Source organism: Protopterus annectens, chromosome 9.part0, assembly GCF_019279795.1.
Source record: "Protopterus annectens isolate FY-2018-M chromosome 9.part0, PAN1.0, whole genome shotgun sequence".
Taxonomy (NCBI): Eukaryota; Metazoa; Chordata; order Ceratodontiformes; family Protopteridae; genus Protopterus; species Protopterus annectens.
In genome coordinates, this window is record NC_056743.1 from 1,130,520,496 (window position 1) to 1,130,535,598 (window position 15,103).

The 15,103-nt window shown below is 37.9% G+C and overlaps 1 protein-coding gene across 1 annotated transcript in view; it reads left to right on the forward strand.

The window, feature by feature from the left end:
• Positions 1–14,453, forward strand: part of SOAT2 (sterol O-acyltransferase 2) — a 380,502-nt gene extending 366,049 nt beyond the window's left edge. Inside the window, exon 13 of the mRNA XM_044082202.1 lies at positions 14,210–14,453. Within this exon, the coding sequence (XP_043938137.1) occupies positions 14,210–14,266 (57 nt within the window). The 3' untranslated portion in view covers positions 14,267–14,453. The remainder of the gene's footprint in view (positions 1–14,209) is intronic.
• Positions 14,454–15,103: the final 650 nt, after the last annotated feature.

Sequence of the window (15,103 nt, forward strand, 5' to 3'; positions counted from 1 at the left end):
AACAGATTTGTACAGATACTTGTGCTGAAAATGTATTTGTGAGGTTTGATTGTGTTGAACTGTATCAACAGTGTGCCCTGCTGGAAGGAAAAGAAATATACATGCATTATTGTAACTGAATTAAATATATACATTGTAACAGCATATACTGGAAGTGAAGAGGTTAATCTTAATCCACCTCACTTTGCAAATTATTCTTGAAATTAAATTACTTTATGGGTTAAGCCATAAATATTTTATCCCACAGTTTTGAATGAAGCCAGAAATACAATGTCTGTGCTAGAGAATAGTTGGTAGCCCATGTAGGAACACTGAAATGGTTCTATGGTTTTATGACTTCTAGGAGCTATGAGCAAAGCTCTATCTGTGTGTATGGTAACAAATAGGTGCCAAAACGTGTCAGCTTCTAGTGTTGGTGATAGCACGGGAAACAGATGACCAGATGTGTGTAATGTCATTCTGTAAGCCAAAAATAATATTTAGATATTAGTAGGAGTTTGCTGTCAGCATTCTGGATTCTGACTTGTTTCTGACAACAAGGACCACTCACTGACCCACATCATCTTGCCTTGTGGTAGTAAGTAACTTAACTAGAGAACAGTAATTCTTTTAGATTAATCAGGAAAATATAGTGAGATTAGAAGTATTGTTTTTTTATAACTTTGTATAACGTTCCATCGGTGTTATTTTTAATATTCCCTCTGACTGAAACTCTGGTGTTTACTGTAAATGGATATTTAGTATTTTCTTGTTCTTCTATTATTTATTATTAAATATATGTAAACTTTTTATTGTGGCTGGTCCTTTTGGGGAATATTTAAGCTTTGAGAGTATTTGCATATATTTATTTGATGATAACTCTGGTCAATCCTGAAAACCTGGCTGTTTGGTCAACATTACCATTTTTATTATTATTAATGTCACTCAGTATAATTGGGTACCCTTGCAAGAGACTTTGTTAGCTGGCTTTGTAGTGCCTAGTGGTGCTGATAACTACCTTATAGTCTGGACAGAAGGGGACATACCTGTCAAACCTGTGCCAGCCATTCCCAGATGTGTGTGTGTGTGTGTGTGTGTGTGTGTGTGTGTGTGTGTGTGTGTGTGTGTGTGTGTGTGTGTGTGTGTGTGTGTGTGTGTGTGTGCAAATCAAATCAAATCTCAAAGAGTGTGTGTGTCAGCTACTTGGGGTAGGGACATGAAGCACTGGTTTCACAAAGAGTGTGCTGGAGGACTTGGCTTGGGCATTTGGCTGAGGACCTAACCTACAGCTGTACCAGTGGGGAGTCTTACTGGGGACTTGGAGGGAGACAGATAAAGAGATCTGTACCCCGGACTGAGTGTGTTCCCTGTGTGCTCTTAAGGGAAATTGTGTTTGATGCAGAGAGGCATGCTTCTGGAAATATTGAGTATATCTGTTTGTATTCCAAGTGAACGTCCCTCTCCAGTATCAGTGGTGAGGATTCAGGCTCCTTGATTACTGGCCCAGTGTGGGGATGTCACACCTGTCTTTAGGGGAAAGGGGAATAGGACAAACCCAGAGTCATATAAAACCTTAACTTTCGTGTTGTGGAAAAATAATGGAGAAGGTACTACTGGATAAGTTAGTTTCAGAATAGGATAGGTTGGGACTTGAAACCATATATCAGTATGCATATGTTAAAAACAGATCTATTACCACCTGTAACATAAAGTTATATAACAATATAACAACTATGAATGAAAAATTGTGTTGTGATTTAATTTATGTAGATTTATCTTCAGCATTTGACAGGGTCATACATAAAACAATGATCAATAAATTAGAGAAACTAGGTATCAATTTACGCTTGATAAGATGGATAGCTGCATGGCTTACAAATAGAACATAAAAAGTATCATACAGCAGTTGGACAGGTAAAATTCTTGGTTACAGACAGAGTGTCTGACAGGACTCTGTCCTACACCCTTACTTGTTTAGATTGTATCTTTCATATCTAAGTATTTCATCTGAGATATTCTATGGTCTATATGCAGATGACCTGAAATTGAGTAAACTGATTACATGTGTTACAGACAAGACATGTCTGTAAAATAACTTGACTAAATTAACTGTTTGGGCACAGAAGAATAATATGCTGATAAATACATCAAAAACTAAGCAGATGAGATTTGGGAGACATAAATTGAAAGGTGAATATTTAATATAGCTCACAGTGATTGAAACTGTAGATTCATTTAAGGACGTGGGTATATGAGTAGAATCAGCTTTGAGATTTTGTAATCACATCAACCAATTGGTTAATGATAGTCATAGAACTATAGGTTATATAAAAAGATTTATAAAGTCTAGGAAATCAGAAATGATGAAGTCATTGTTTGTTAGTTACATTACACCCAAATTTGAGTATGGAATAACAATATGGAAACCTTATAAGAAAACAAGCATAAGTAAACTGGAAAGAGTACAGCAGAATTATGTGAAAATTTAAGTTATTATGAAAGACTAAAATATCTGAATGTGTACAGTGTCTCTTACAGATATCTGAGAGGAGATCTTTTTCAGGTATATAGGGCATTTAGAGACAACTATCTCTGGGAATGTTTGGAGTTATCAAACAGTACTAAAAAATCATCAGGCAACCTATGTAGAAGATTGTATAGGAATGAAATGTGTACTAATTGGTTCTTTGACAGAGCAACTGCTGCATAAAACAGACTACCAAATTACATTAAAGGAAGTACTAGTTTAGATATTTTCAAGAACAGCCTGGACACTCATTGTGGGAACAAGTGTTTTGGTATATTGGCAGGCTAGAAGGGCATTAATGCCTGTGGTTGAAATATTTGTATGTATATAGGTACCACAAGGATTTTACAGAACTTAATGAGCATGCTAATACCCTTTTTAGTTGAGCACTGGCTAGACCAGTGATACAGGGGATTATGATTTGGTGGCACTGAATGGAACAGCAATACAAGATACAGAAGATTATGATTTGGTGGGACTGACTAGGGCAGTGATACATGATACATGATTATGATTAGGCACCACTGACTGGAGCAGTGATACATGATACAGTTGATTACAGTTGGATGCCACTGGCTGGAGCAGTAATACATGATTCAGAGGATTATGATTGGTGCCACTGACTGGAGTAATGATACATGACAGGGGATTATGATTGGATAGCTCTGATTGTAACACTGATACATGATATAAGGGATTGTGATTGGGTGACACTGAGTGGAACAGTGATGCATGATACAAATGATTATGATTGAGGGGTACTAACTGGTGCAATGATACATGATACAGGGATTGTGATTGGATGACACTGAGTGGAACAGTGATATATTTATTTATTTGCATTTGTTTACCAGGATGGTCCACAGGGCCAGAAGTGCCCATTTTCAGTGGAGGCCTGGGGAGAAAAGCTCCACATTTGTGACAGTACACATACAGTACAGATTTTATATCTAAAGACATTTATTACATAATATAATGTGTTATACAATTAGAGAACAGTACTTACAGTAGAATGTACTTGTATCTATGACAGTATACAATTTAATTAAGCAATTTAAATGAGAGCATTCCATACATCTAGTTTTAGTTCACATAGATGCAAGTAGAACACTGCATGCAATAGGTGCAAAGTAGATACAGGAAATTATCTAGAGTCTGGTAATTGAACTTCTTACATACTTAGGTGATGTTATAACAGAGAAATATGCTAAATGAGTACTGTTAGAGAATTCAGTAAGAGTCAGTTGGCTTTGTAGCAGATATAAGTGGTGGTATGATAGTGAGGTAGACTATATGGGTACCTGAATGAGTATGCCTGGATAAATAGTAGGACTAATTTACTGTTGAAGTAGTCTATAGGGGTTAGTAAGAGAGGGAGCTAAAGAGGAGGGGAGGCAGAGTAGGTAAACAGACATAAGGATATGGAGAAAGATACTACAGAAGTAGAGAGGGGGAAGGGAAATAGTTGTGATAGTTGAGTTAGTTATGTGAGGTGTAGTATTAGAACATGTGCACAGCCACAATGAGGTGAGGTGTTGTTTCAGGGATCTCTTGAAGAGAGTTGATGAGCAGGTGCATCTAAGTGTTGGGGGAGGGATTTCCACATTTTTGTGATGGTAAAGGAGTAAAGCATCTGGCCGGCTGAGAGTGTAGGTTTTTCTACATTTATGAGCAGTTGGTTGTTGGATCTAAGAGGTCTGTTTTGGATGGTATAGAGTGAGAATAGAAAAAAGATCATGGCAGTTTGATGGTTTGTAGATGAGTTTATGAGCTGTGATTAGTTGAGTAAAGATGAGACAGTTGGGGAGTTCAAGCCAATTTTGTTTGTGCAATGATAAGCAGTGGTAGGATGAGTAGGAGACATTAGTTACAAACCTAGCAATTTTGTTGTAACGTGAATCAAGTTTGGATTTTAGGGAGGACTGTATGTTTGTGAGGAGATGGGCATACATATAAAAGAGAGGGTAATAGAATAGAACAGGCAAGGGATAGGCAGGCTGATGTATTGAGTAGATGCTTGTGTCAGTAGAGGGAGCCTAGTTTTTGAGGAGTTTTTTTTACATTGGACTGGATGTGCATGTTGAATGTGAGGTTTTCATCTATGATGACACCTAGGAGTTTTGTGCTAGGTACAATGTTGATGGTGGTGCCATTAAGAGACTGAATGGTGAAGTCCTCTTTTTGTAGGGGTGTGGACTTTTTGGGGACAAAGATTACCAGTTTGGTTTTGTTAGGGTTCAGGGCAAGATGATTATTAGTCATCCATATTTTAGTTGAGGTGAGGGCACTTTGGGTGAGTTGTTGTAGTCCAGAGGAGTTGTTTGCAGTGCAGATGATAGTGGAGTCATTTGCACACTGGATGAATGAGCATTGACTGAGTGTGGTGTGAAAGTTATTGATAAATATGCTAATATGCCAGAATCTTAGAGATGGGTGATAATATAGCAATACGGCAGAAGTTGGTAGTGTCTATGTTGGATCCACCCTTGTGTAGAGAGAGGGAGGATGTAAGATTTTTTCCAAATGGTGGACATATAGGATTCCCAGATAGATCTGTTAACAAGTATGCTGATAGGGTAAGTGACAGAGTTGACTAATATTTGTAGGAATTTGGGGGGTACATTGTCTGGGGCATTTGTGCACGGCCTGAATTTTAGAAGCAATTTTTCAATAGTTTTGGTGGGTATAGGTGATAAGAGTAAAACTGGGAATGGAGGGTGTATTGGTATGTGCTGTAGATTTGTCTGTGGTGGACAGGTTGAACTGGGGAAAGGTAGAGGCTAGATTGGCAATAGTATCTATGAAGTATGAGTTGAAGGTTGCAGCAATTTCAGTGGGTGTTTTGTTTGGGTCTGGGCAGGGATTATTGCTAGAGCTTGGGTTTAATAATGAATTGAGAGAGCTCCATAATTTCTTTGGGTTTTGCCTATGTTGATCTTGTAAAGTGAGGTAGTATTTTTCCTGTTTTGTAATACTAGGCTCTTGACCTGGTTTTGGAGCTGTTTGTATTGGGCAAGGTCAGATGGGTTTTTGTTTTTTTGCCAAATTGTCCATAATTTGTCTCTGTGTTTCATGAGATCCTTAGTGGATCTTGTTTGCCAATTGGCATGGTTGTTCTTTACTCTCTTTTATCTAAGGGGACATGATACAAATGATTATGATTGGGTGGCATTGACTGGAGCATCGATACATGACACAGGGGTTTATGACTGGATGTCACTAACTTGAGCAGTGATACATGATACAGAGGATTGTGACTGGGTGGCACTGAAGTGGCACTGATACATGGTACAGGGGACTGTGATTGGGTGACACTGACTGGGGCAGTGATGCATAATACAGGGGATTATGCTTCCTTTGCACTGAATGGAGCAGTGATACATCTTGCAGAGGAATATGATTGGCTTGTACTGACTGTAATAGAATAATGACTGGGTGGTACTGACCGAAGCATCTTTATACAATACAGAGGATTATGACTGGATAGCACTGACTGAAGCATATGCATACAGTTCAAAGGCTTGTGATTGTGTAGCACAAACTGGATAAGTTATACATTATAATGCTGTGATTGGGTGTACTGACTAGAGCAGTATTATATTACTTAAGGGGTTATGATGGGGTGGCTGATTATAAGAAAGCTGTGCATTTAAGAAATATATTCAAAAATTCATCTCAAGAGTGTAGCTTGAGAAATTATTTGCTTAAATCCATTTTAAGAATGTACAACAATTTGTAATTAATAAAAATATAAGTTTTATAATACATCAGGGGTTTTAGATGTTCTAGTGTGTTGCCAGTAAAAAAAAAGTATGGCAACACTGTCTAACAGCTTTGAAAACTCTCATGTGATAAACTATGCACTTTACTTCAGGCTGTTGTTTGTATGGCAAAATGAGGCATGTTACACAATTCAAAGTTGTTTGCTGGTTCCCTATGCCATTTTATGGTGACCACAGTGTGTTTGGCAATGTGGTATTCACTTAAGTATAAAAACAAGGATCATACATAAGAATCTTAGTATAACAAGTTTATTTTCTCCCAGTGTTTGGATTGTAATTATATGTGCCATGTATTACAATATTGTTATAGCCTGCTAAATGACACTAGCCTGGACCTCAAATAATATCCACAGTGAAACTATAATCCTAGGGGATGTCAACATAAATTGGCTAAACCAAACAAATCCTTCTCCAAATGCTTCCATCAACCTCTATAACTTCACTCAGCTCATTACTACCATAACCAGGCCTAGCAATAACACTAACAAAGGCACCTTACTTGACTGGGTCTTGGTGTCCGATCCCAGCAAAATTACATCTGCAGGAACTATACCTTGCAATATCAGTGACCATCTGCCCACCTATATAACACGTGCCATCTCCTCAATCTTACATGAGCACCAGTACAGACCCTCTAGATGGCTAACTAACTTCAACCCCCTAAACTTCAATGAAACATTAAGCAAAATCAATTGGAGCATTCTAAAGTATGTGCCTCTAGATGAAGCAGTTGAATTTTTCAATTCAACTTTCCTCAGTATACTCAATAGAATAGCCCCCCTCCAAAATAAGAGAATCAAAGCAAATCACGCAATTTGGCTTTCTAGAGACATAAAAAAACGTATGAATACCAGATACCAAGCATGGAAAAAATGGCATAATAGTAAAAACCCCCTAGATCTCCAGCTTTTCATACAACTCTGCAATCAAGTAAAGCGTCTAGTTATTAATGATAAAAAACAGTACTACCTCCATCTCCAAAACAAACACAACTATAATCCAAAACAGTTCTGGAATTCAGTCTCCACTCTAATAAACCCTGCCACCAAAAGCAATCCTTGCCCAAACCCTGACAAAACCCCTGCTGAACTAGCTACCCTTTTCAACTCCTACTTCACAGACACTATATCCAAACTTGCTTCCACCTTTCCTACAGCTACTCACAACAGCAACCCCACGTCTACAAACCATACCCCAAAAATGCCTTCCCACCAGTCTTTCTTCTTCTCTCACGTTCCCACTTCCACTATTTCTGAACTCCTGCTAAAACTCAAACTTGGTAACACCGCACCAGACAGTTTATCCCCAGAATACCTTCAAATGTCTGCCAAATCCATCAGCTACCCCATAAGTATTCTCATAAATAGATCTATCCAAGAAGCCTATGTACCATCCATTTACAGGAAAGCTTATATCATACCCTTACTCTAAGGCAGTAATAATTCAGACATCTCAAATTTCTACCCTATAGCCATTCTATCTCCAATTTCTAAAATAATGGAAAAATGTATTCAAATTCAACTCATGGATTACCTATCCCAAAACCAACTCCTTTCCACAACTCAGCATGGATTCTGCCCTGGCCATAGTACTACAACTGCTGTCCTATCCTTCCTAGACACTGTTAACTACAGTCACAATAAGGGTAAACTTGTCTCTGCACTCTTTCTTGATCTCTCTAAAGCTTTCGACATCATCTTCCATCCTTTCCTCCTTTCTAAGATCTCACACCTAGGTTTGTCCACACCTATCCTTAACTGGTTCACCAGTTACCTCACAAACAGACAACAATCCACCAAATGGTTGCACTCTTTCTCTCCTTTTCTCATTACATCTACCGGAGTTCCCCAAGGATCCATCTTAGACCCTCTCCTGTTCAGAATTTTTATTAATGACTTTCACTCCACTCTCACTCATGCATCTGTAGTTCAATACGCAGATGATTTTACTATTATCTGCTCTGGTAACTCTGAAACCGAGCTTCTGACCATCACTCAGAATGCTTTCTCTATTACCGAAACCTGGATGACAAATAATCACCTTGCCCATAACCCAAATAAAACAAAACTCTTGCTCTTTATGCCCCAAAAAAGAACCACCATTAATAAATCTGATTTCATAATTTTCTCCTCCAACAAGACTGCCTTAGAGGTAGTTTCCCATAGTAAGTTACTTGGCATAACCTTAGATGACAACTTAACCTTTGACCAACACATCCACAACACCATCAAAAAACACACCAAAAACTTGGTACCCTCTACCGATATATACACTTTTTAAACTACTCTACTAGATAAACACTTGCCCTAACTTTTCTCCTACCTTCTCTTCTCTATGGTGCCCCCATTATGACAAACATCCAATCGTCATTAAAAAATAAAATAGAGAGTTGCTATAACAAAATTGCTAAATTCGTTACTAGAGCAAAATATTCCTCCCACCACTGTCACTCATTACAATCCCTGAACTGGCTTGAACTCCCACAACACCTAACTTACATACAACTAGCCACAGCACACAAATTCATCTATAATTCCTCCAAATGCCCAGCCCTGGCTTCACTTCTGACTCTTTATCAACCAAACCGTTTGCTAAGATCTGAAAATCAATCACTTATCCAAGACCTAAACTCCCTGTAGGCCAATACCTTTACTCTTTCACTGTAGCTAAACTCTGGAATGCCCTTCCACCTTCTCTTCGGACTATAAATAATGCCCCGTCATTCAAAAAAATCACTCTACCAACATCTCTCCTCTCATTGGCTATGCCCTTGCACCATCCCCCAATTCCTCAGTCACCTGATTACTAATCTGACTCATCTCTCAGATACCCACACTCTTCTTCACTCTCCCTATTGTACACTCACCCTTAATCACAGCACAGTGTGCCTCACCCTGCCTCACATGCTAGCACTCACCCTTAATCACAGCACAGTGTGCCTCACCCTGCCTCACATTCTAGCACTCACCCTTAATCACAGCACAGTGCGCCTCACCCTGCCTCACATGCTAGCACTCACCCTTAATCACAGCACAGTGTGCCTCACCCTGCCTCACATGGTGTGTAAAAATTGTGTAAGTGCAGATTATCATTATCTGTCTAACCTATCGAATACCTGCCAAGCACCCGAGTCTTCCATAAAATATAGCCATATTGTGTATGTTACTGTGTCACTTCTTACTCTTATATTATTCTAGTTTATATTGTTAAATGCTGTTATTACTCTTGTATATTGTTAAATGTTGTTATTAACTTTCTAAATAATCTTTTAATTATGTACATTGCTTTTTTTTTTTTTTTGGAGCTTTTATCCCCGGGCCTCCACTGAAAATGGGCTCATTTCAGCCCAGAGGACTTTCCTGGTTAACAAAAACAAATAAATAAATAATAAATAATAGTAAAAGCCTCATATATGGATTTTTGCATGTTAAAAGAATACAGACTAGGTACACTTTTGACAAATAGTGTCTTCAGACTACCAGAATCAGTTGACTCTATAGTGTTCTACTTAAAATAATTAGCTGTATATTAGATGTGAGCTGGATTGCAAAAAATTGTAGTCTCATGGCAAGACACTGCCCTGAGTTTGCAACAGGATTCTGAATCTAAATAATTCAAAAAGAAGACTTGTGGATGGGGTATTTAAATGAGGAACTATGCAGTCCTTTAGCAGTCTTCTTCAGCAGTTTGCCATAGTAGATGAAAGAGCTTATCTTTTTATATTGTTTTATGTTTTTAATTCTTCTGTTTAATTAAAGTTTAAGGTTTTGTTTTTTGCTCTGGTGGGGTTGGGAGGGTGGCCTAATGGTTAAGGTGTTTGCCTTACAAACACAAGGTGCAGGGTTTGAGTCTCACAAGGGATAATTGGCTAGGCTTAAAGTGGCTCACAAGAGCAGTTAGCTTAGTATTAACCTATGAACTTATGCTCCTTTCGGCTATTTATTTGTTTTTTTTCTTTAGTCAGCATTCCATTGCTCACTTTCCTTCCCCAATTCATTGAATTAAACATTTAACACCATGGGGGAACAGAAGAGGGACAAGTCTGCCCTTTTTCTCCAACAACCAGCCTGATACAGGCTGTTCCCCCTCATTCACTCCAAAACTCTCACCAAACCCTCCAAAAACAAACCTAAGCATACATCAAAGAGGTGAAAAACAAATTAATTCAAATATACTCCATCATCTGAGAACCAAACTGCATCCGTGTCATCGACATCCCAAATTTCTATAATATAAATACCTAAAGCGATCAATTGCCTAACTAGCATACCTATCAACCATACCAAATTCCTTGGAATTTACCAGTTTAGAGGGCCAAATAATAGGGTGCCACAAATTCCCGAGTGGCCCCTTCAGTTCCTGATTTTTCAGCTTCATGAAGCTTGGGAGATTTCAAAAAAAAAACTTCCTTCTATTGCCAAAAGATGATCTATTGTTATACTCCATAATTTCTTATCTTGCATTTAGTTTTTTAATGTTCTGTAATGCGATCATTAGTTTGTGTAACTGAAAGTGATTGCATTACAGAACATTTAAAAATTGAATGCGGTGTTTTCTTTATTTCATTTTCTTTTATGAACTATATGTGCATAGCTTTTGTCCTATGACATTACACTTCTTTCTTTCTGAATAACAATGATATCACCACACGACAGCAGTTAAATCTTTGTCCTCTACTTTGTGTGTAATAAGACAAACTCGTGGTGCCACCCAGAAGCAGCCAAACAATTCTGAAACAGTAATTACACAAAATTAACATTCTTTTGAACACACCTGCATTTCAGACATTGTACTGTTTGCATTTAGTGGACACAAATGATAATTAACATTCTTTTAAATATACTGGCATTTCAGATGCGATTCTGTCCATTAGCATGTGGTTCCATGTAATAGTATCGGCATGGCAGTTATGAATGTTGTGTCTCATGGCAGGAAAATCTCATGTCATAATACAGGATCATGAGTCTGGGTAACAAGTGAGAAACACAGGCAGATAAACCCAAAGGTGGAAATAAATGTGTTTGCATCTACTTGATGCTCTGTATAAAATTATTTCACACTGGCAAAGTAATAATGTATAAGTCCCATTAATGCATAATAATAACTTTGTTTTGCAATCCTTTAGGTATAACCTTTCTGTCATATATTTTTGTGAAACCAAACTCTGAATAAATCTCTTTACTATTTAACACCTTTCTGGAAATATTGTTTATGTAATGAATATGGAACCCTGCTTTCTGGTATCTAATGCAAATTGACCTCTGTTCATAGGTTCATAGGTTCATAGGTTGGTACTAGGCTATCAGCCCTAGGGCCTATACAAGCCTAGCCATAACAATTCCCTGGCTATTTCTTCCCACATTATTTACTTTCCTGGACCCCTGTCTAGCAGGGTGACTGACGTGATCCCTGGGGTGAATTTCCTTTCTCCCATCCAATCGTCAAGGTTCCCCTTGAAGAGGTCCAAAAAGGCACTCTGCTTGACATGTATGGGCAATCTATTCCAGAGTCTGGGGAGTCTCTGGGTCAGGAACATATCCCTCCAGCATGTTTTGTTTATTGTGATGACAAGGTTTAGATCCCTGGAGCGTGTAGCTCTGAGGGATTGGGATTTCTTTAAGTGTAGCATGTCCAACAGCTCTGGGTTTGACATGGCCTTGTATGTTAAGCAGAGATTGCCTCTGAGTAGACGATATGCGACAGAGTATAGCTGGAGTTTTTTAAGGCGGTCAGCGTAGGGCATCTGCTTTAGGCCTGTGATTCTTTTAGTGAGGTATTTCTGAGGCCTTTCCAGTTGTTGCAGATGTCTTGAGAGGTACATACCAAATGGGGCATTGTATTCTATAATGGGTCTAATGAGGGATGAGTACAGTGGGACAATGACCTCCTTTTTCTGGATGAAAAGCCCTTCGTGATGAGGTGTGCCACATAGAAGGATTTCCTGACTGTTGTGGCGATGTGGTTATCGAAGGTGAGACCACTGTCCACCTGTGTCCCTAAGTCTCTTATCACACTTTCTGTGTTTAGTGTACTGCCACCTATATGGTAATTCATGGATACATGTTTTTTCCCAAAGGGGATAACAATACATTTCTTGGCATTGAGCTTGAGCCCATGGCTCTGGTACCAAGCATCTGTTTCTGTAAGGCTCTTTTGTAGAGTATCCACATCATTTGGGGATTCAATAATGGCTCCCAGTTTGCAGTCATCTGCAAACTTTGTTAGCCAGAGTGCCTTAGTGTTGACCTGTACTTCAGAGAAGTACAGTGAGGAAAATCCCAGGATTTGTTGGAAGATATGGAAAGTGACACTCATTCTGTGATCTGCTGCAAGTGTATATTATAATTTGAAGGTCAGATTACTGACAAAAAGCATGTTTATTATATTAGTAGGGTTTAATACTCTTGACCCATGCTTATAATATATTGCTTTTCCCACCGACTTTATGAAAGTAAGCTATAATTGTTCTTTTATTTGGTTGTTCAGTTGTTGCTGATAAACTTATTCCAACAAGGTGCTGTCCATTTCCTCTCAAAATATGACAAATATTTCATTCTGGTTAAATGTAACATTCAATTTTTAAGAGACTGAAATTCATATATGTAAAATGTAGACTGCAAACATCACATTACATTAAAATGGAATCCATACTGACGACCTTCAAAATTTGTTCTCAGTAAAGGTGCTAGATAATTGAGGTTAGACCAGTACCTACTGTGTCTCCAGCTTACATCCCTCCACTTCATATAGTGCCTTTATATTTGTCTTTACACATTCCACAGGGTACCTAGCCTAACTTTGATGGATACCACAAGGAATCCTTCCTCTTACAGGGGATCTAGCCTAACTCTGATGGATGCCACAAAGAGTCTCTCCCTCTCACAGGGGATCTAGCCTAAATCTGATGGATACCACCAGGAATCCTCCCTCCTCCCTCTGTATATTAACTTTGCTTTACTTCAAAGCTAGTACCATTTTACTGCACACATTGCCTAGAAGGGACATGCAAATATCAGTACAGAATAATTCTGATAGAGTACTACCGATAGTGAGTCAGAACCGCAGTTGGTTCCTTTATCAGTACAGAATAATTCTGATAGAGTACTACCGATAGTGAGTCAGAACCATAGTTGGTTCCTTTATCAGTACAGAATAATTCTGATAGAGTACTACTGATAGTGGGTCAGAACATTCGTTGCTTCCTTTTCTTTTCTAATATGTAGTGATGCCCATCCACAAACAGTTTGTTTTCATTAAGTGCTGCCTTTCCAGAAGCCCCACAATTTAAGGTGTACCTGAATATACCTGTTAGCCTGCCTCAACAACATACTCTGTAAAAAAAATAAACCTTTCCATTTTTATACAGCTCTACTTCCCCAAGTGACAAACACCAGTTCTTGAACTAAAGGTTTTCAGGTTTATAGATGAGAATGTAACTGCGGCAATGAAAAATGAAAATATTGTAAAGAATGTTTTATTTTCCATAAATGAATGAGTGTACTAGAGCTGTTGTACTACCCTCCCTGCCTTCTATTCACATTCACACACACACACACACACACACACACACACACACACAGACAACATTCACAAACAGCCAACAATGCCCTATGGTAAACCATATACACCACCAACAGATTTACCAATGTTTTAAACACAGAAAATAACTCATTTATTCTACCATGATGAAACTGAATCCATGTCTGTCACTTTTTCTGGTATCAATGATACACAGATACTCAAAACAGATTTTGACATATTCAAAGAGATAACATTCACAGAGGTCACAGCAGACAATTTTACTGAACTATTTGCTCATCACTTTACAATTAAATTAATAATGATTTTATTGTGTTCCTGTTTTGTAAGGAAGTTATTTTAACTTATTCTTATCAAATGGCTATTTTTATTTATTTTGCAGAAATCCTTCTGGGAGCTAATAACACCTCGGTCGTGGTCTTGCCAGCAGGAGGGCTGATGGCATTATCCCTGTTTACGAGTTAAGCTAATGCATATTGCAAAGATATCCAGCATGCATTATGCAAAACTAAATGCTGCCTTTTTATGAGAAGACATCATTTATGTGGCACTAGTATAATTAGCGGGTATACCAATGCAAATGAGCTAAAACATGGTGGTATCTAAGTAATATAACAAGAGGTGCTTTACTTTATACTGTGCATTTTTTTCTAAAATTACATGGTACTTAACATTATAACAGTGAAACAATATCAAGTCCATGCCTACAAGTATGACTACTCATTTGATTTGTAAGCATTTACACAGAAGCAGCTTGTAACAGTATTAAAATGGGCTATGTGTTGTGCTGAAACGTATTCTCTGACACCAATGACATGTTTACATCATGGAGGTGTATACCAGTTGCTTACTACCTTTGTTTGCTCTGAATGAACTTTGGAAATAATAATTACCTTTTTGTATTTATATTTAGCAAAAAACAAATAATAAATATAAAACAAAATTGTATACGTTTGTGTAAGTACACTCTTACTTCAAGAAGTATTGTTTTTAAACATAATGGCGACTTTTTATCTTGGGATTATATTACCCAAATTAAACAAACACACATGTGAAACACTTTAAATAAAGGTATAGCATATTGATAAACTTTTGCTGTTTTAGTTAAAAATAGAAGTAAGCCAGCCTGTGCTGATGTGCTTCTCAGTGGTCATATATTTTCTATAACACTAATGTATTGAAATGGTTCAAGTATGCTTTACTGACAGTTGTTCACAGCTAAGATTATAAACTGTTAAAAACATGTCACAGCAAAGATTATAAACTGTTAAAAACA